This window comes from Arvicanthis niloticus, chromosome 5, assembly GCF_011762505.2.
Source record: "Arvicanthis niloticus isolate mArvNil1 chromosome 5, mArvNil1.pat.X, whole genome shotgun sequence".
NCBI lineage: Eukaryota > Metazoa > Chordata > Mammalia > Rodentia > Muridae > Arvicanthis > Arvicanthis niloticus.
Genome location: NC_047662.1, coordinates 22,889,948 through 22,909,024, shown reverse-complemented (window position 1 = coordinate 22,909,024; position 19,077 = coordinate 22,889,948). Strand labels below are relative to the sequence as shown.

The following is a 19,077-nucleotide window of genomic DNA, read 5'->3' as shown; positions in this document are numbered from 1 at the left end:
TAACTCGACTTACCCAAGGTCACACACAGCAAGTAAGAGAGAATTTGAGCAACTTGGCTTCAAATTAGCCCCTAGGGCTGTGCCACACCCCTCCAACCCAACTTCTCTGCTTTCCCTGTAGAGGACTTAACATTCTACCAAGTATCACACACATTAACAAGATCATGAAGCAGACGGAGAAACTGAGGCTCGGGAATAGAATAACCTGCAGTAGGTCTCACTCTCAAACCTTGATCCTGACAGTCTACTACCATGGCAATTGAGGCTCCGTGTATTCTCAAATCAAGGTGATGGGGTGGGGGAGCGCAGAGGGCTCTATCTCATAGTGGGCGAAGGTGGGAGAGGCTGAGAAAGGTCTAAGAGGCCGGTTGCTTGGGTCACCCTCTCAGGTCCCAGGCGGTCAAACCTGAAGCAAAGCTGTACAATCCCAAAGCTACAGGGCAAGACCAGGACAGCTCCTGAGACGCTCCAGAGGGGGCGGGGCCGTGAACTACATCCCCGGAGGCCAGCTGTCTGGGGCAGGCGGCCTGGAGTCTCTCTCCCCGGGCCCAAGGCGGCAGCGCCTGTCTCGGCACTGCTTCCACCCGGGGCGGCTCCCAGCTACCCCAAGCCGGGTGGCGGGAGCCAGGGGAGGAGGAAACCCTGGAAGAGAGCCTGCGCACGCCCGCCAGAGGGGCCGAGGCCTGACGTCCAGGCCTCAGGAAGGTAAATCACGCGCACACACAAGCACACCGACACTCCGTCCACAGAGCACAGGATGCGATGCGCTCGCGGACGCACAGAGACAGGCACTGGACACACATTCAGACTGTGAATGCACGCACACACACACACACACACACACACACGCACGCACACACACACCCTCCATAGGACACCAGGCTCCAAAGCACACTCAAGCACGCGATCACACGGCAGGCCAAATGGAAGCCCCACGCACACATTCACACACACACACACGTCCGCACGCGGGCGCCCGGCTGGCCGGGAGGCCACACAAAGTTGCAAAGCAGACGCAGGCAGCGTCCCCGGGGACCGCGGCGTCCCCAACGCCTCTGGCGAGCTACGATGGGGACGCTGTCCCGCGGCCTCTAGCCAGGCCCTGCGGGGGCCCCGACGCCGCAGCCCCGCCCGCAATCGGGTGCGTCCCACGGCCCTCCCCACCCGGGCGCCCCGCGGCCCTGGCGCCGCCTCGGATCAGCCGCCAGCCAGCGCCGCTCGGAACTTGCGAAACAACAAACCGCCCGAAATGTCGGAGTCGGCGGCTACGGCCGCGTCTCTCCCCCTTCCTTCCCTCGCCAGCCGCAGGGCCGCCCCAGCCTCCGAGGGACGCCACCGCGACAACTTGTTCCGGCCGGGTGCGCCACGCACACGCGCGCGCGCGATCACACACATATACACACACACACACACTCACATATGCACACACATCCTCGGCTCCCGGCCACACTCAACCACGGCCCAGGAGCACCCTAAGCTCGCAGCGTCCCTAGCCATCGCTCACCGACACACTCATCCACTCCAGACACGCTCCCCCACACGCATTTCCCGCATCCCTGACATTCACTCCGACCCACACAGCCCCATACACCCCAAACACTCCCACAGGGTCACTCGTGGGCACAGCGCACAGACACACAGGTTCCGACCCGGTTCCCACGACTGCACACGCACACACACCACACACACACACGTTCCCAGGCCCACACTCGTGCAGGATCCACAGAGCCCTCGCAGCACACGCATAAACAAACACGCGGGTTTTCAAACGCACCAGCAACAGCACTCGCGCCTGGGGAATACAAAAAAGCCAACAAATGCAACACAGGATCAGACGCAACTCTAGCCAAGCCACCGAAACTCAGATACACAACCCACTTGGCAGCGTGGACAAAGATGAGCCAGCGCACACCCGGTGCCCCACGCAGGCGACACTCACACCAGCACACTCGCATCCCCGGTACACACTCAACCTCAGCTTGCACACAAACTACAGACACAGCAGCCACAGACACTCAGAGCACGCGACCGAGCGTCCTGCACTCCGACGTCCGCAACAAGCCATCCCCGGCCCCCCGGGCACTCGCGGAATAAGCTTGGAGGGACCGCGCGCGCTTACCTGCGGGAGTCTCGGTCTCCGGCGCGCAGAACTGGAAGGTGAGCGCCAGGACTAGAGCCTGAGCCCGGGCCATGGCTGGGGCGCCGCCGCCTGGGTCCTGGAGACCCGCAGCTGGGGAGGCGATGCCTCCGGAGCCCGAGCCGAAGCCCAAAGCGAGCGGGAGCCGTAGCGGAGCAGCGCCGCGCGGAGCGGGACTGGCGCCGAGTCCAGAGCGGGAGCCCGAACGAGCGGGGCGCTGACGTCAGGCCCCCGGGTGCGAGTTACGTGGTCTCGAGGCGTCCCCTGCTGGCGGTGTCGCGCGCTGCGGCCCGGGTCCCTGGGCCCGCTGGCCCCGGAGTGCCCATCCCCCCACTTTTGCACGCGGTGGACAAGACCCACTGGCCGGTGCTGGTATTCAGGTCGATGTTCTCAGCGCATTCGTTGTCCACGGCGGAGACTGTAACCCAGGGACACTTGGCTCCTCTGTTCCGTCGGTTGCTTAAGTTCTTCCTACGTTGACTGCTCTGAATATGCATTCAGCTCCCTCCAATGACAGAGCACTCTTCATCTACCAGAAAGGTTGTTGAGCCTTTGGGATGTCGCCTTTTACTTTCAGTAATATGAAATTCATCTCTCTCACAAACGCTCGTACAATAGCCTCCGGCTACTCAGAGTAAGTACATTTGGAACTCTGCCCAGTTCAAGTTTTTGTACAACCACCAGCAGTGACTACGAAAGTAGTAGCGACCAGGTGCCATATGCGCCTCTCTCTGGGACTCTGTTCATCTTCACTATTGCCCTAGGGGCGCGCACACACCACTCTAATCCCATTACATAGTTGAGAAAGTAGAGATCATAGAACAAGGCTTTTTCAAGATTGGGCATCAGTGTGAGGCGACACCAAGATCTGAATCAAGGTTGTGTGACTTGAACTGTGAAAAAAAAAAAAAAAAAAAAAAAAAAAAAAAAAAAAACACCTCACATCTGGAAACCCATTTGCTTCTCAAATACTGACTAGATAAAGGCTCGTTGGTTCAATGATGACTGTAGGCCACAGAGGAGATTAAAAAACGAGGACCTAATCTCCGGGAGCTGGAGACGGCTCAGTGGTTCGGCGCACAAACTGCTCTTGCAGAGGACTCGGGATGGATTCCCAGCACCCTTGGCCCAATGCCTCAGCCACCTGTAACTGCAGCTACAGGGCATCAGACCAGCACTTCTGGCCCACTGCACTTGCCCGCACATAGACACAAATATAATTTAAAATTTAAAACAAAAAAAAAAAAACAAAAAACAAAAAAACTCCATCCTCATGAAGTTTACATTCAGGAAGAAGATGGGGGGGGGGCAGTGGGGGGGGAGTGGAACCTACCGTAGGGGGAAATGGATTGCTGCACTTCTGAACAGACCGCCTGCTGTGTGATAGACTTGGTATTCATCCCCACATTCAGAATGTGAGCCCCTCTAGGGAAGCTTTGTCCCCCAGGGTTTGCTATCCCGCATACCCGCATACCCGATGAGTGAGTGGGTAACTGATAAATGAGCACTTACAGAAATGGTCCTTGCTTTGACGAAGACTTCAGGCAGCAAATATAAATAGATACATAGTAACTGCAGTCTGAGACACCGGTGCGCTCTCAAGGAAGTGAACAAGGAACACTAAGGGACCGGGGTCGTGCTTCAGATAAGACGGTCCAAGAGGCCTTTGCCAAAGACTTGGCTCTATGCCACGTGATCAGAGACCTGAAGTAGGAGGAGCCAGCTTCAAGCAGACCAATTGGAAGGAACGCTGTAGCCAGAAGAGCTAGCCTGGGCAAAGATAGGCTGGTGGGTCTCAGGAGACTAGGGAGGCTGGAATGGACCGGTGAAGAAGACCGGCAGGTGCAGCTGGAGAAGTTGCCAGGGCCTGCAGAGCATACAGAAAGCCAAATAAGGAAGATATCTGGGTTAAGAAAAACTAAGAAAAACGACAAGCCGCTGAAGAGGCTTGAGTTCTGATTTATTATTCTCATTCCCCCAACAACTAATGGGCGGAGCCGTTGAACTTATTTAAGTACAGGTCCTGGCGAAGGTAAGCCCTCCCTGTTTCCTGCCTCTTCCTCAGTTGGCTCACACTGAGGCTGGCACACTGAGAAGCTACCCTGAGGCTAGATAGAGAAGAACTAAGCGCTCCTGGGCTCCTGGGCTCCTCTCTTGTAACTGCTGCTCAACTCCAGGCTGAAACAGGGAAGGGAGCAAAGACAAAGCTCTCGAGGACCTGAGGGTTAAACTACGAGTCACAGGGAGGCAGAGGTAAAAGGAGGAAAAATGATAGGCAAGATAGAAAGACATCCTGAAATAGAAAGAGATCGGGCGACCAGGAGCTGGATGTGTGTTGGGAGGGGGATGGAAACTGGAATTTATTATTATTATTATTATTATTATTATTATTATCATTATCATTATCATTATCATCATCATCATCTTTTTTTTTTTTTTTTTAGTAATCTCAAGTTTTGAGGTATGGACACTGAGAATCAGAGCATAGTGTCACACAGTCAGTCCATGAAGGTGTCAGGATTTGAACCCAAATCTGATCAATTCCATGTTCTTTTGCTCCTTGGGCAGGGGACAGCCTCAGAGACTGTGGTAAGTGGGGTGTGCCAGTGTCAGCAACAGGTAGACAAATGAAGAGAACATTGCTCCCCTTTACTTTAAAAAGGGCCACAAACTTCAACATTCCTTGCAAGATGAAGAAAAGCCCTGGAGTGGAGTGACTGCCCCAAATCTAGGGAGAAGGACAGGGTACCACCGTCAGTGCCAGGTCAGGAAGAAATTCAATTACCTGCAACTCATGGAATATTGATGATGCCTATCCTGTGTTAGGCCTCATATTGAATGCTGGCATCCTGGAGATGAACTAAAGACGGCCCCACTTTTGCCTGGAGGGTGACATGAACATATAAATAACTACAAGATAGTATCCAAAGGACCATAACATTAGCCCAGAGAAAATACAAAGGCATTGGGGTTTGCTCAATAAAACAATATCTGAACCTGGAATTCCCCTGAAAGGTTAGACAGGAAATTTTATTTCAGGCAGCAGTAACCTGAATAAAAGCAGACGGCAAGGAAGAGCTGGCAAGGGTGAAGTTGGGTGTAGTTGGGTCACTGGCTATGTACAGTGTAAAAGATAAACCCAGAAAGACAGGTCCAGGCATCAAAGTACATATAGTCTTGAATGCAAAGCTAAGACCATTAGGCTTGAATCCCTTCACCAGTGGTCCTCAAACTGCACCTGTGTGAACTCAGATGGCCTAGACCAAAAGTGAAAGGTTAGAGGGATGTGGAGGGAGATGAAATCCAGCCTCAAGGAGGAAGGCTTGCTGCTGATTCTCCAGGCTTTCCCTAGCTGGCTGCCAGGGAGGAGGAGAAGCCAATGGGGGGCAGAGAGAGATAAAGAGGAACATCTCAGTGTCACCTAGAGGATCCTACAGCAGAGGGACCTTATGAACTGTCAGGCACAAGTGTGCCTCCCTGTCATGGGAGTTACATGTGTAACTGTGAGACCAGACTTTGCTCCTACTGTAGGCATCAGTTTTCTCTAATAAATACAGTTACGGAGCACTAACTTGAGCCAAGCCTTAGTGTTTTACATGTGATATTTCTCATTTCATCTGCACAACATATCCCTGAAATAGTTTTAGAATGTTCCATGTCCCAAGCAGTGTGCTAAGTCCTGCAAGTGGTACTATCTTCCTCAGTCTTCAAGGCAACCTTGGAACTATTAGTCTCTCAATCTGTTATTGAGGTTTTTTTTTTTCCTTTGCCTTGTTAGAGATCAAATCCAGGACCTCACACATGCTAAGTGTGTGCTCTACCACTGACCTGCACCCTCTAGTTCAGTCCCCTTCGTTTTAACTACGAGGGAAGCAGAGACCCAGAGGAGCCAAGTGACTAATCCAAAAACAAACAGCCAGGAAATGGCAGAACCAAGACTCAAATCTAGATTTGCCTGAGCCTAGTTCCCAGAACTAATCTCCATGCTTTGCCAGGCTCTCCTCCTCAGAGCCTTGGGCCAATCATCTTTGCCTCTCAGAAGCTCTCTGATACTTATTTCCTGGGCTACCACCGCACCGGACCCTGGGGAGTGTCTAAGAATGTATACCTTTCGACCATGGACCTCTCCATGATTCTAAATCTGTAGACCTCAAACGGAACCACATCTGATTTCCATGCACCCAGTTTTGGAATCGAAGGGCTGACTCCTGCAGCACTTCCCAAAAGTCTCAGATGGCCTTGATCACAGAGTGCTCCCTTTCTTCAGCCTGCAACAGTGCCCACTCGAATGCACAGGAATGCTCCACCGACAGGTTATCTAAGCGTATGTTTCCCTTCCACCAAAACTAAGACCCCGTGTCTTTCCAGGTCTATCTATACCTTTTACAAACAACTTTCATTTTCCCACCCAATCTCGTTGTATGCTGTGAGCATTTTAAAAGGCGCCTTCTTCCTTGGGATTCCTCTCCTATCTGAACAGCTTGATGTTTTTACGATGGATTATCCTGCCCACCTTAACATTCTTCTAACGTTTTATCCACTCCTCACAACAGTCTGAAATGAGGAATATCATTTTCATGGCATCGATGAGAAATAGGCTCTGAGTTGCACTCACTTGCCCACGCTAGGAAAGAGAGGCTAGGATTTGAGCCCAGTATTCCTGGTATGTCAGTTAGCTCCAGGTAAAAAAGTAACTTTTAAGTCCCCGAGTCTTGGTGGCGCATGCCTTTAATCACAGCACTTGGAAAGCAGAAGCAAGTGGATCTATGAATTTGAGGCCAGCCTAGTCTACAGAGTGAGTTCCAGGACAGCCAGGGCCACACAAAGAAACCTGTCTCAAAAAACTGATGGTGGTGGTGGTGGTGGTGGTGGTGGTGAAGTCTCTATGCTGTTCTGGGGAACTGGAGAAGAAATGATACTTTTAAAAGCCTGGCACGGTAGTATCTCAATAAAGGGTGGGAAATGAGGCCAGAATGTAAATGACTTCCCTGAAACACCACGCGGCAAGCAACAGTCGCAGCTTTAAGCCAGTCCCGAACTCTCTTTGTTGGGTAGGCTGCTTTGGCTGGCTCTGCAACTTCTCCCGGTCTCTAAATACCCTTCGCCATCCCACCCTCAACTCCCCCACATCAGGGCCAGACCGCAAGCCGCCTCTTTTAAAGGGAGGGGCGTGGCCACGAGTGGGGCGGGGCGCAGGCTTGCGGTCGCGGACGAATGACGTAGGCCGGAGCGCCGGGTTCTGTCAGTGCCAGAAGCAGCATGTTGGTCAGCCGGCGACTGGCAGGGGCGCGAGCCCGGGCACCTCTGCTTGCGAGTCTTCTCGAGGCTTTGTGCCGCCACGGCCGGACCACCTCATCCTACTCCGCTTTCTCTGAGCCGTCACGGGTGAGGGCGCTGGTCTATGACAACCACGGGGATCCAGCCAAGGTCATCCAGTAAGAGTCGGCGCCGACACCGGGGAGGGAACTGGGGTTCCTGGAGGGTTTTAAGGCGGGCGGCGGACCGCGAGGAGAAGATAGGGTCCGAGGACGCCGACTCTGCTGTTCTACAGATGCCGAAACCCAGGGCGTGCTTGCTAGCCTGACACCGGTGCTTTCCTGCGGCGGAGGACCCGCGAAGCACAGGGGCAAGCGTGAAGTTTGCTGAGTTTACTGACCCATATTGGTTAGAGGATTGTGGCAGTCACTCCCTTGTCTAAGTGGATGCTTTCGACTACTGTCACGGCAACATTCTGGGGGTAGTTACTGGATGTCCCCCCCCCGCCCCCCATTTTGCAGATGAGAAGACAGAGTCATAAGAAAGTTAAAATTAACATTTGCCCAAAGTCACCCAGCCAGTGAGAACTGGAATTTGAACATACATATGGTCTGACAGCCTACCTAGATTCTAGTCCTGTTTTTAAATAGGCAATAGGTTATTGTTTGCCTTTCACTGAGGTCGAGGGACTTGTCTAAAGTGATACGGCTAATTAGTGATTGGATAGATGCTGGAGTTCACCTTTTGCTCTTTCTCACGTGGATTTCCTTCCACCAAGCCATGTATGCATCTTGGCCGAGTTAGTTATAAAGAGCTGTTTAAACTCAGCTTGATGACATGTGCCTTTCATTCCAGCAGTAGTGAGGCAGAGGCCGGCAGATCTCTGTGAATTCCAGGCCAGTCTAGTCTACATAGTCAGTTCCAGGAAGGCCAGGGCTATAGAGAGAGACCCTGTCTCAAAACAAACAAGCAAAAAGGAGTCGTTTCATAATCCCAGCATGCTGAGGTAAAAAGGTTCTGAGTTTGAGGACCAACGTGGGTTACATAATGTGCCTTTGTCTCAAAATACACACACAGTAAAATACGTAAAAACTTAAAGGAAAAAACCGTCAAATACAACTTAACACCTGCTAAGGCAGGAAGGTTGTGACTGCCAGCTTGAACTACATATTGAGACCCTGCCTCAAAAACAAATTTGTCCAAAGAGAGGACAATTTGGGTTTACTGACATGCATCTTTTTATTTTCTCTTCCTTCTTAAGGTCTCCCTGTATAGTCCTGGCTAGCCTGGAACTTGTCCAATAGACTTGGCTGATCTGGAGTTTGTAGTGATCCTTCTACCTCTGCCACCCACAAACCCCAGCACTGGGACCAAAAGTACTTGCTTCTAACGGGGGGTGGGGGGCTCCTTTTGTTGTATGTTTGTTTGAGACAGGGTCTTGCTTTGGGTAGCCTGCCTCTGCCTCCTAAATGCAGGGACTAAAGGTATGCAACTCCAAACCTACCCACTGTTGGTATCAGGACTGATACCGAACCCAGTGATATCACATCTAGGCAACCCCCACATCTGTTGCCAAGGCAACTGCCACACATTCCCAGAATCCACTTGGCTCAATTCCCACCTTTGCCTTCGAGAGCCTATGTCACTGTCCACATAAATAAGCAGAGCCCCAGACTCCCTGCCCCCTTTTCCCCCTCTCTTTTCCCTCTTCTTGCTGTCACCTTTGTCCTTATCTCCTGAATAAACCTCCCATGGAACTGTTTGGCCTGGTGTGGTCTGTCATGAGCCGTGCCCATCAAGCAACACCCACTCCACCCCCTTTTTTAAACAGAGGCTGGGGCTCTAACTCCCAAGTGCTGGGATTACAAGTGTGTTCCCACTGTTCCCACTCCCCTTCCTTTCTCCCACTTCAGACAAGGTGTCCCTGTGTTGCCCAGGTTGGCCTGGAACTTGTGGCCCCTCTTGCCTCAGCTTCTCAAGGAATTTGAATTACTGGTTGATATTCTTTTAAATTGCTTTAGAGGTGGGTGTGGCAGATGGTCCATGTTCACTCCTCTCTGCCTATCAAAGCACCTAGCCTGTATATAAACCATCACAATAATTTCATTTGCTGTGAATCAAGGAGTTATAAAGGCACCACAGGGGAAGCTGTGGGGGCTTTTGGTGAAGTGACATTAGCTCATTCTTAGCCCTGTATGCTGTGTTTGTGAAGTGGCCCAGAGAACTAAGTGATCTTGTCAAAACCTCAGGTAAGCCAAGTTAGGGCAAAGAGCTGACTTCAAGTTCCCTGATTCCCAGACTGGCGCTTTCACCTTAGCCCTACTCCAGGCAACCTTAACAGCCCTTTGAATGGTAAGGTATATGTAGATCAATTAGTTGGTAGTTCACATGCAGAAATTATGAATTAAGATCCAACAGAACTTTAGAAGAGGATATTATAGACATAGAGGCTCAGAGGTTGACTAACTTGTCTAAGATCAAACATATTTGATTTTAGGAGTGTTTGTATGGTGTGTGTGTGTGTGTGTGTACAGCTCTGAGGAGTCAGTTCTCTCCTGCCATTTAGGCAACAGGTAATAGCTCAGGCCATCAGGTCTATACATCAGTACCTCTCTGCTGAGCTGACCCACCAGCCCTAAGTTGTATTTTGCTTATAGGCAATCAATCATGTCAGGATAGACACTTCCATGAAGATTTTGCAGCAGTGAGCTGATAAAGTCCTTACGAGCAGGCCTCCATTTTCAGAAATGGACTCGAAGTGAGAGCAGCGTGGTGGTGCTCCCAAAGGCTTGTCATTTGTGTCTCTCCTCAGCCTGCTACAAAACACCTGCTCCTGTCAAGTTAGCTGAACCCAAGGCTTATTTCATTAAGAAGTGCACCTTTTATTGAGTTCTCCCAAGGTGATGAGGAAGGCCTGGGTAGTTAAACAGCTGTGTGCAGTGGCCTCCGGATTGGTTTCCTGTTGGAGAGCCAGGGAAGCTGGAACAGGCCAGTCTGCAGACACCCCCAGGAAAAAGACAGCAGCTTTTGTTTTCTGTGTAGACCCCAAGTCCTTTCCTCAAGTTCAGAACATTCTCTTCAGCCTTGATTCACAGTGCAGTCTGTCACCTTTGCTACATTTGGAAACTGTTTCTGGGCTGTGCCTCTGAAGTGCTCAGTAGGTCTGGGGTAGCCTAGAGTAACCATTTGTTTAAGCTTTTCAGGCCTCCAGGTGACTGATGCCTAGTCATTGTTGAGAAGCAATGCCTGTAAATAGATGGCCAGGCAGTAGGGATCGACCCTGGTCTGGCCTGACCTTCCCTTCTGACTCAGATTCAGACGACTTGGTATGTGGACTGAGGCCAGTGACAGAGATTCCCTTTGTAGTCCTGTGAGAGGTTTACAGTACCCATAGCCACCAAAGAATCAAGTGTTCTTTTCCTATCCAAATGACTGGGATAAGGTCATGAAACTATCTGAAATCCAAACAATAGTTCCCAGACAGGTGTATTTTATACTGTGGACCAGTGCTCTGGGAGGTGAGGGGAGAGAATAGGGAAAAGTTTGAAATCAGGCTGCAGAATCTTACAGTATTCTGGACATTTCAGAGGTGGCCATAGCTATTGTTCTCTGTGCAGACTTCTAGATTCGGTACCACAGAGGTCTGGAAACCCGGATATCCTTTTCTTTCCTCCTCCTTACATCCTCCTGCCCCTCCCCCATCCTATAGTGCTGCTCTCTTTAGTGCTAGTATGGAAATAACTCTTGTTCATTGTATACCTACCAAGTAGCAAGCGTTGAGCTAAGTTCTCTACATGAACTGTGATTCAGATGGAGCTGTGGTTGGAGCTCAGTCGAGTGTCCTTGCCTAGTGTGCACAGGGAGTCCTAGGCATCACAAGTCAACATCATCCAGCTTGGTTCAGTCTTGAGTTTAACTCAGAAAGGAAACTGAGCCTCATGGAGATTGAAAGGCTTTTGCCCAAAGGACAGCTAGAATGCTCCTTCTTAAAGTACTTTATGGGCGTTGGAGGAATCTGTAGTACAGAAAAAGGCTGGAAGAAGCAGTTACAGTCATCTTAAAGCAGTTTAAAATAGGATTATTTTATAGAATAAAATAATTTTTATTCTCTTTTATAGAAGAGAAAGTAAAATTTAAAAAAGTAAAAGGCTCATTCAGTGGCCCTGAGTTTTCTGTCCTGCCCTGGGACAAGGGAGATACCAGTCTCTGCCTTCTTCCTGGTTCCTGCATCCAGCTGGTGTGGTTGTTCACATCTGTAATGTGAGCACTTGACATGGATGCAGCATCAATCATCTGAAGCTTGTCTTCACTATATAATGAGTTTGAAGCTGGCCTGGGCAGTCTCAAAACACCAAAACAAACCCCTGCTCCCTAACCCTGATTCTTACCTGCCATCTGCCAGATGAACTCACAGTGGGAAACCTTTGGGTACAATACCCTTTCTGACTTAAGCCAGATGGAATTTGGGGGGGGGGGGGCAGGTTAAGTTGGCAATGCATTCTCATTATAGAATGCTATTCATTCTTAAGAGTTCTTTCTTTCGTGTTTAAAACGAAAATTCTGCAGGTAACTTGGATCTTAAACCAGAATTATAGTATTTTTTTAAATTGGCATTTTGGTTTGGTGCTCTGCTGAGGGCTCCATCTTGGACTTTTTCATAGTCAAAGATGAAGGAAGTGGACATTGTGTTCATTGATACAGGAAACTAGACAGTACTAGTTCTTTGAGGGGAAGTAGGTGCTGGGCCCTGAAGATTCAGAGGCAAGTGATTTATATCTTTGCCCCCCAGGAACCCTACCATCTACTCCAGGAGTTAGGCCATTGTAGCCTAGTGGGATAGGTTTTATGATGTGTTCAGAATGTACTGTGAGTATCCAGAAGAGGGGTGCCTGATCCCCTTCTCCTGACCTTGGGAAGTCAGACTAGCAAGAAGTCTAAGTCCCACAGGAGACTGAATAATGTTACGTGAGAAAAGTGTCCTAAGCAATAGGGGCTTCGAGTGAAGAAACCCTGAGGGGCTTAGGGCCTCGTGCTGCTTGGGAGGCATCTGTGTAGTGACTGACCCAGAGGAAATTAAGCCAAAGTCATGGGATTTACACACACTGTGGACTTCACATCATGCCCCACTGCCCTATTTTCTTCCTTGTTGCCTCGGAGGTGAAATATAGCAGGCACACTGAATCCCACAGTAGGTTAGGAGTTTCCCCTACATCCTGAGTCTCTGAGAGGAATATGCTGCTACTCAGTGCTGCTCCAAGTCACATTCCTATCTGTCCTATTACATGCTTCATGGCCTTTCCCACTCAGGGTCAGGTCAGAAGGGCCCTTGTTTTAGAAACAGATGAACAGATGACAAAATCATACTAGCTTGAGAGTTTTTGTTGCGGACCATGTGTAAGAGCAATGGCCACGTTCCAGTCCTTCCTCTACTGCTGAGCATTTAAGTGAAGAAGTCATTGCAGTCCCTCTTTGAACATCACCTGATAAAGTAACTGTTGGCAACATCAGCAGTGACAATCATGCATGCTGTCCTGTCCCCCACCTTCTATGCCAGTAGCAGACGGGATGCCTTTATAGTCTATGGTAGTTTGAATAGGTATGGCCCCCACAGACTCATGTGTTTGAATGCTTGGCCTATAGGGAGTGGTACTATTAGGAAGTGTGGCTTTGTTGGAGCGTATTACTGTGTGGAGGCGGACTTTAAGGTCTTATATATGTTAAAGCTATGCCCAATGTGACAGTCTCCTGCTGACTTCAGATCAAGATGTAGAACTCTTAGCTCCTTCTCCAGCATCATGTCTGTCTGCATGCTACCATGCTTCCCACCAGATGATAATGGACTAACCCTCTGAAACTGTAAGCCAGCCCCAATTATTTTCCTTTATCAGAGTTGCTGTAGTCATGTTATCTCTTCACAGCCATGGAAACCCAAAGGCATAGCCTGTTCTTCCCAAACAGCATTCTTTCCTACCAAGATGAGGCCTTGTGCTAAGTACCTTTCTGTCACAACACATGCATGAGACAGCTTAGGTAATGTTAGCCTACATTTTGGAGGTTGTAGTCAATTAGTAGTGCCATTGCTTTCAGGTAGGGACATGCACCAAAATTGTGCATCCTAGCATGAGTCACAGAGGAAGCAACTAGGTACCCCAGTGATCTGAAGACCTACCCCTGGGCTCCACCTCTTACCCACAGTGCCCTGGCCACAAAACCCCTAACACAGGGACATTTATGGTCTGTACTATAATGGGCCCCCCTCAGTATAGCACTGCACACATGGAAATGAAGAAACAACTCTTCATTTTTCAAGCCATCCTCTGACAGTTCTATGAAAGTCAAGCATCACTGGACTACCTGCTCCAATTTCTTAGGATGCTGAAGTAGACTTGCTTGAGCCCAGGAATTAAAGGTTAGGCTGGGCAACATACCGAGATCCTCAGGAAAAGGGGGCTAAGGGGCAGAAGAAATTGTGTTTGATGGACTACAAGATGAGTCCCAAGTAGAAGGTGGGCAGGATCACCTTGAGGCAGGAAAGCCAGAAGAGGCCCAGCAAGGCTGGTGAGTGAAAAGAGCTCTGGTCCCTAAGAGTCCAAGACTCCTTTATCTCTCCGACAGCTAAGGCCACTCATAATCCCTGCTATGGGTCACAAGTCAGGAGCTGAGGAACCATCTTCCTCCCATTTGCGACTTGTGTCCTACTTGTTAATTAGTAAAGTCCCAGCATCCTAAGCACTTCACTAAATCACCTGCTAATCATGAGGACTACATGCAGACTTGAGGAAAGCCTCAGGAGGTGCCAGTCACCTTTGCCCAGTGCTATATGAGGGCACACATTCTTGCCTCATGTGCTGAGCAGATAGGGAACTCTCTAGATGGTAATGTGCTCTCTCAGTTGGGTCTGACTAGAATTATTTTCAGTGATGGAGTGAAAGATGAAAGATAAGAACAAATGGTTGCTGATTAAACATGGGAGGCAGGAAAGAATTCTCAGCAGAGCTGGCGGTGTCTACCTTACCCAGCAGATAGAACTGAGCCAGTCCCTAGGGGACTGGGCTTTCTTTCCCCTTTCAAAAGGCTCATTCTTCTGCCTGCTTTTGTTTCTCTTGTACTTCATATGGCATCACAGGTGTACAGCCTAAGCCTCAAAGGAGCCATTGTGACCTTATCCAGCCTGGGATCTGTCAATTGAGACAGTGGCAGCCCCCAAAGTTGCCTGGCGCCATCATCAGACTCACAGGGGAAAGATGGAACAGTGCTGGGAGGTGACTTGCAGTACAGCCAGGTTGTGTTTGGGTGCCTCAGTGGAGCCCTGCAACACAGCCATCGTTCCCTTTGGTGAACTTAAAACATATGAACAAGGATTGATATTGTTGCACCAAAGGGAGGGCCAGCTCCTGGAATTCAGACCCAGCCCTGTATTCCTGTATTCCTTCTTGTCTCAGCAGCGGTATCCTTGACGACGCTGTTAGAGCTGTCTGCTGGAACAATGTCTGTGGTATTGATGGCATTCCATGAGGGCAGGCTGAGGCTGGTCTTCCTGATGAGATGCAGCTGGACCAACACAGCTCACCCCAGGCGGGAAGCAAGTATCAGGCCTGCCTCCCACCACCACCCACTGGTGTACGCAGCTTCCACTTCCCAGACTCTAATTTCTGCCCTGCCTATCTCTACCCATCTTTCTGTTCTCCTTTGTGAATCTCTGTCAGGCTTTCTAGGAGATAAATGAGACCAGGGATAGTTTGTAGTCCAATGTCCTACCTACTCTTGGGATGTAAGCAGGTCTGTGAAAATCATGTTCCAGTCAGGGGAGCTGAACCAAGCCTCCTGGGTTCCTCTACTGCAGGACTTCTCAGAGCCTCCATGGTGTCAGTGTGCTGACTCTTAGGAAGGGGACTGACAGGCAGTGTTCCTCAGATGTACTGAATCCCAGGGAAAGCTGATGTCTCCTAGGAGAATCCCCAAGTCTGGTTTAAGAGCAAGGCTTGCTACTGTTTTTTTTTTTTTTTTTTTTTTTTTTTTTTAAGCCAGCTAACTTAGTTTCTCTGAGCCTCGGATGCCCAAAATATCCGCACTGGGAAGACTTAAGAAACCTGTAGATACAGATTGACAAGCTTGGAAAGACTCAGTTAGCTGCCCTTCTGTTGTCCAGCCGGGTGGCCAGAGTTAAGTTTTAACACACAGTGGGCTGGCAGCTCTTTATGTCTAGCCAGAGTATCATCTGCTGCCCATCCCCCAAGTTACCTCTATCAGACTTCAAATACAGCACCTCTGTGCCCACTACCAGTCCCTCCATCCTTCCTCTCAGTTTGCTCAGCCAGGAACCCAAACTAAGTCTGGGAGTCATTACTCTTGTGCCACATTCTCTCACTGGAGTTGAGTTTGAACCTAGATACTTGTTAATCACCAAGAAGAAACTAAGCATCTCCCAACCCGCCCCAGCGCACGTACCACACACATGCATGTGCACACACACGTGCACATGCACACAAGCACATCAGATGATAACTAAAAAGGGTTCTGGGTTCCAAGTCTGAAGGATCTAGACCCAGACTCTTTTACATAGTTCCCAGGAAGCTCTGAAAACTGAGGGTTTGGAAGAAAAGCAGATTGCCACTGTCTATTCATCTGGTGTGAATATTCATGCCTCTTGATGCAGGAGTACCTGACCACAGGGCTGCCCAGCCCTCTGGGGTATAGGTAACTCTGGAGGACGTCAGATCCTAAGAACTCCAGAAAAGAGATCTTGAACCTATGCCTTGATCAATTAAGAAACACACATGGAGCCGGGCGGTGGTGGCGCAAGCCTTTAATCCCAGCACTTGGGAGGCAGAGGCAGGCGGATTTCTGAGTTCGAGGCCAGCCTGGTTTACAGAGTGAGTTCCAGGACAGCCAGGGCTACACAGAGAAACCCTGTCTCGGGAAAAAAAAAAAAAAAAAAGAAAGAAAGAAAGAAAGACAGACAGACAGACACATGGAGCCAGGTGGTGGTGGTGCACACCTTTAAACCCAGAATTTAGGAGGCAGAAGCAGGTGGATCTCTGTGAGTTTGAGGCCAGCCTGATCTGCAGAGTGAGTTCCAGGACAGCCAGGAATACACATAGAAAAACACTGTCTGGAAAAACAAACAAAACAAAAAACACCTGTGGAAAGACTTCAGAAACTACACCGCACTAAACTCCTATGCGATGATCTTAAGTGGTATAATCACCCCTACTACCTAGCAGAAGAGATAAGAAAGTGACCATTTCCATCGGACAGCACCAGGAAGAGCGTCGAAGTAAAGTTTGAGCTGGGTCTTGAAGGCTCAATTGAATTTTTCATTTCATAGAGAAACTGGGAATGAAATCCTTGCTAAGGGAGGAACGTGTAGAAAAATGTCCAGGAAAAAAGAAAAGCTGTGTCTAAGCAGCTTGAGCTCCTGGGCTTTGTCAGCTTACAAGAAGTCTGATCTGTCAGGATGCAGAAGCAATGGGGCTAACTCGTCTGCAAACCTGCTTGCTCTGGGCTGGACTTTTCTTTGGGATACAGACTTAATACATAGACTCTCAGAGAAGTATCACTGATGGCCTCCCAGGGAGGTCTACTGGGGAGGCCCTGGCAATACCAGCCACCCTGCTCTCTCTCAGCCAGTGCAGCAAGGCTCAGTCTCCAGGCCAGGCCAGGCCAGGCCAGGCTAGGGCTCATTTCCAGGCTTGGTTTGGAGCTCTTACCAGGTGGCTTCTTTTAACATCTGAAGACCAGGTTCAGATCAGATCAACCACCTCCCACTGTTAGCAGCCTGAGCGAGTTATTTACCTCTTCTGTGCTTTTGTTCCTCAGCTATAAAAGCAGAACAATAGTCTGTAAGCTATTGAAATAGGGAGGAAGCTGGCCTGCCTATAAAGCACTTGGCAGGGAGCCTGGCTGGTGAGCACTCAGTAAGCAGCAGTTATTATTATAGAAAGGACCCCTCCCTCCTCCAGCTGTACATACTCTTTCTTTCTTTATCTCTCTCTCTCTCTCTCTCTCTCTCTCTCTCTCTCCCTCTCTCTCTCTCTCTGTCTCTCTCTCTCTCCCTCTCTCTCTCTGTCTCTCTCTCTCTCCCTCTCTCTCTCCCCCTCCCTCCCTCCCTCCCTCAGCACTACGTTTCTTTTGCAAAGCCTTTTCGTCTATACTTGTCTCTCTGGTTTCCCACTCATTTCTGTGGAGAGGTTTTTTGTTGTTGTTGTTGTTGTTTTTGTTTTTTTTTTAAAGCTGATTCTTAATCACAGTGAGACCTGGCATTTCTTTTTGAGTCCAGGGTTCCTACCTTATGTTCCCCAGATTCTCTGAGGTTCTTTTAGGCTATTAGGATCTCCAAACTTATCTCTAGATGTTGGTGTACAGCTGATGCACTGATGTAAATCAGTGTCAGCTTTGACTCACTAATGTACACTTCAGAATCTCCAGGAACTGTGCTCCCTAGTAGACATGGACTATTAACACACCCCTCACAGAAGCATTATGAGTAAAGCTCTCAGCACAGAGCCTGGTGGAGAGAAGACCTCGGTAGAATATGCCTCTATTGTTACTATTAGTATAAAACATTACTTGAAAAAAAAAATCACACTTTTAGCTTAAGATCATGCCTTGGCTAATTAAAAAGGTGAGATTCTGGAAGAGGCAGGTGAATTACCTCAGCTTAGTGTGAGGATACTGTGGCACCATGCTAGGAGCCTCTGGCTGGCAATTATATATGATTCTGCTAAGTAAAAGTGAGTAAAATTATTACTTTGTAGATACATTTGGGCAGAGAAGCATTGTAGACTTGAAGCCTAAAGTTTCAGGAAAGAAAGGAATTTGCAGTCACTGAAGTCACAGGGACTCTGCAGTGATCAGAGCTGTCTAGTCAGCAGGTGTTCTGCCTTGTTATGTGTCACTGACACAGGCTATAGTCAGCTGAGAGGTGATAGCCTCAATTGAGAAGTTGCTTTCATAAGCTCAAGCTATAGGCAGGCAAGCCTTTAGGGCCTTTCCTTAATTAGTGATTGATGGGTGGGCCCAGCCCATTATAGATGGTGCTACCAGGGAAAGTGGTCCCTGGGTGCTATAAAAAAGCAAGCTGAGCAAGTAGTAAGCAACCCTCCATGGCCTCTACAGATGATGGCTCTGTGGCTAAAAGTGCAGACTTCTCTCACAAAGGATCCAGGTTGGTTTCCAGTACCCATATCAAGCAGCACATAACTTCCTGTAACTCCAAGGCCTCTAACACCTCTGGCCTTCACAGACACCTGTACTGAGATACAGATAAACATACACCTATAGCTATAAAAGTAAAACAACAGAGAACATTTATCTTGAGCACTGGCTGCTCTTGCAAAGGATCCACATGGTGGCTCACAAGACTGTAACTCTAGTTTGAGAGGAACCAGCACCTTCTCCTGGCTCCATACACAGGCATATGTGTGGTGCACATACACACACATAAGTAAAACATTCATACACATTAAAAATTTTAGAATAAAAAGCACTTCAGTTTTTTTGAGACAAAGTCTCACTACTGAGCCCAGGCTAGCCTCAAACTCACCATTCTCTCGCATCAGCCTCCCATGTACAGGAATAAGGGTATACCATTAGACCCATCCCAACAAAATAAAAGTTTGGTGTTTTTTTTTTGTTTTGTTTTGTTTTTTGTTTTGTTTTGTTTTGTTTTTTTAATAACAAAA

At 49.1% G+C, this 19,077-nt stretch overlaps 2 protein-coding genes across 17 annotated transcripts in view; one reads left to right on the top strand and one right to left on the bottom strand.

Annotated features, from left to right (window-relative positions):
- The window catches only part of Ptpru (protein tyrosine phosphatase receptor type U), a 110,454-nt gene that overhangs the window by 71,017 nt on the left and 20,360 nt on the right, over positions 1-19,077 (bottom strand). For 9 of the 15 annotated variants that reach the window (XM_076934069.1, XM_076934070.1, XM_076934073.1 and 6 more), the window contains exon 1: positions 1,242-1,398. In XM_076934069.1, coding sequence (XP_076790184.1) covers positions 1,242-1,395 — 154 coding nt within the window. In that variant the 5' untranslated portion in view covers positions 1,396-1,398. Of the gene's footprint in view, positions 1-1,241; positions 1,399-2,119; positions 3,031-3,649; positions 4,005-4,922; positions 5,020-19,077 lie in introns of those variants that run through there. The other 6 variants (XM_076934076.1, XM_034502033.2, XM_034502034.2 and 3 more) reach the window with 2 other exon arrangements.
- Positions 7,349-19,077, top strand: part of Mecr (mitochondrial trans-2-enoyl-CoA reductase) — a 26,579-nt gene continuing 14,850 nt past the window's right edge. The window contains exon 1 of one of the 2 annotated variants that reach the window (XM_076934106.1): positions 7,349-7,572. In XM_076934106.1, the coding sequence (XP_076790221.1) occupies positions 7,397-7,572 (176 nt within the window). In that variant the 5' untranslated portion in view covers positions 7,349-7,396. The remainder of the gene's footprint in view (positions 7,573-19,077) is intronic. The other variant, XM_034501581.2, reaches the window with a different exon arrangement.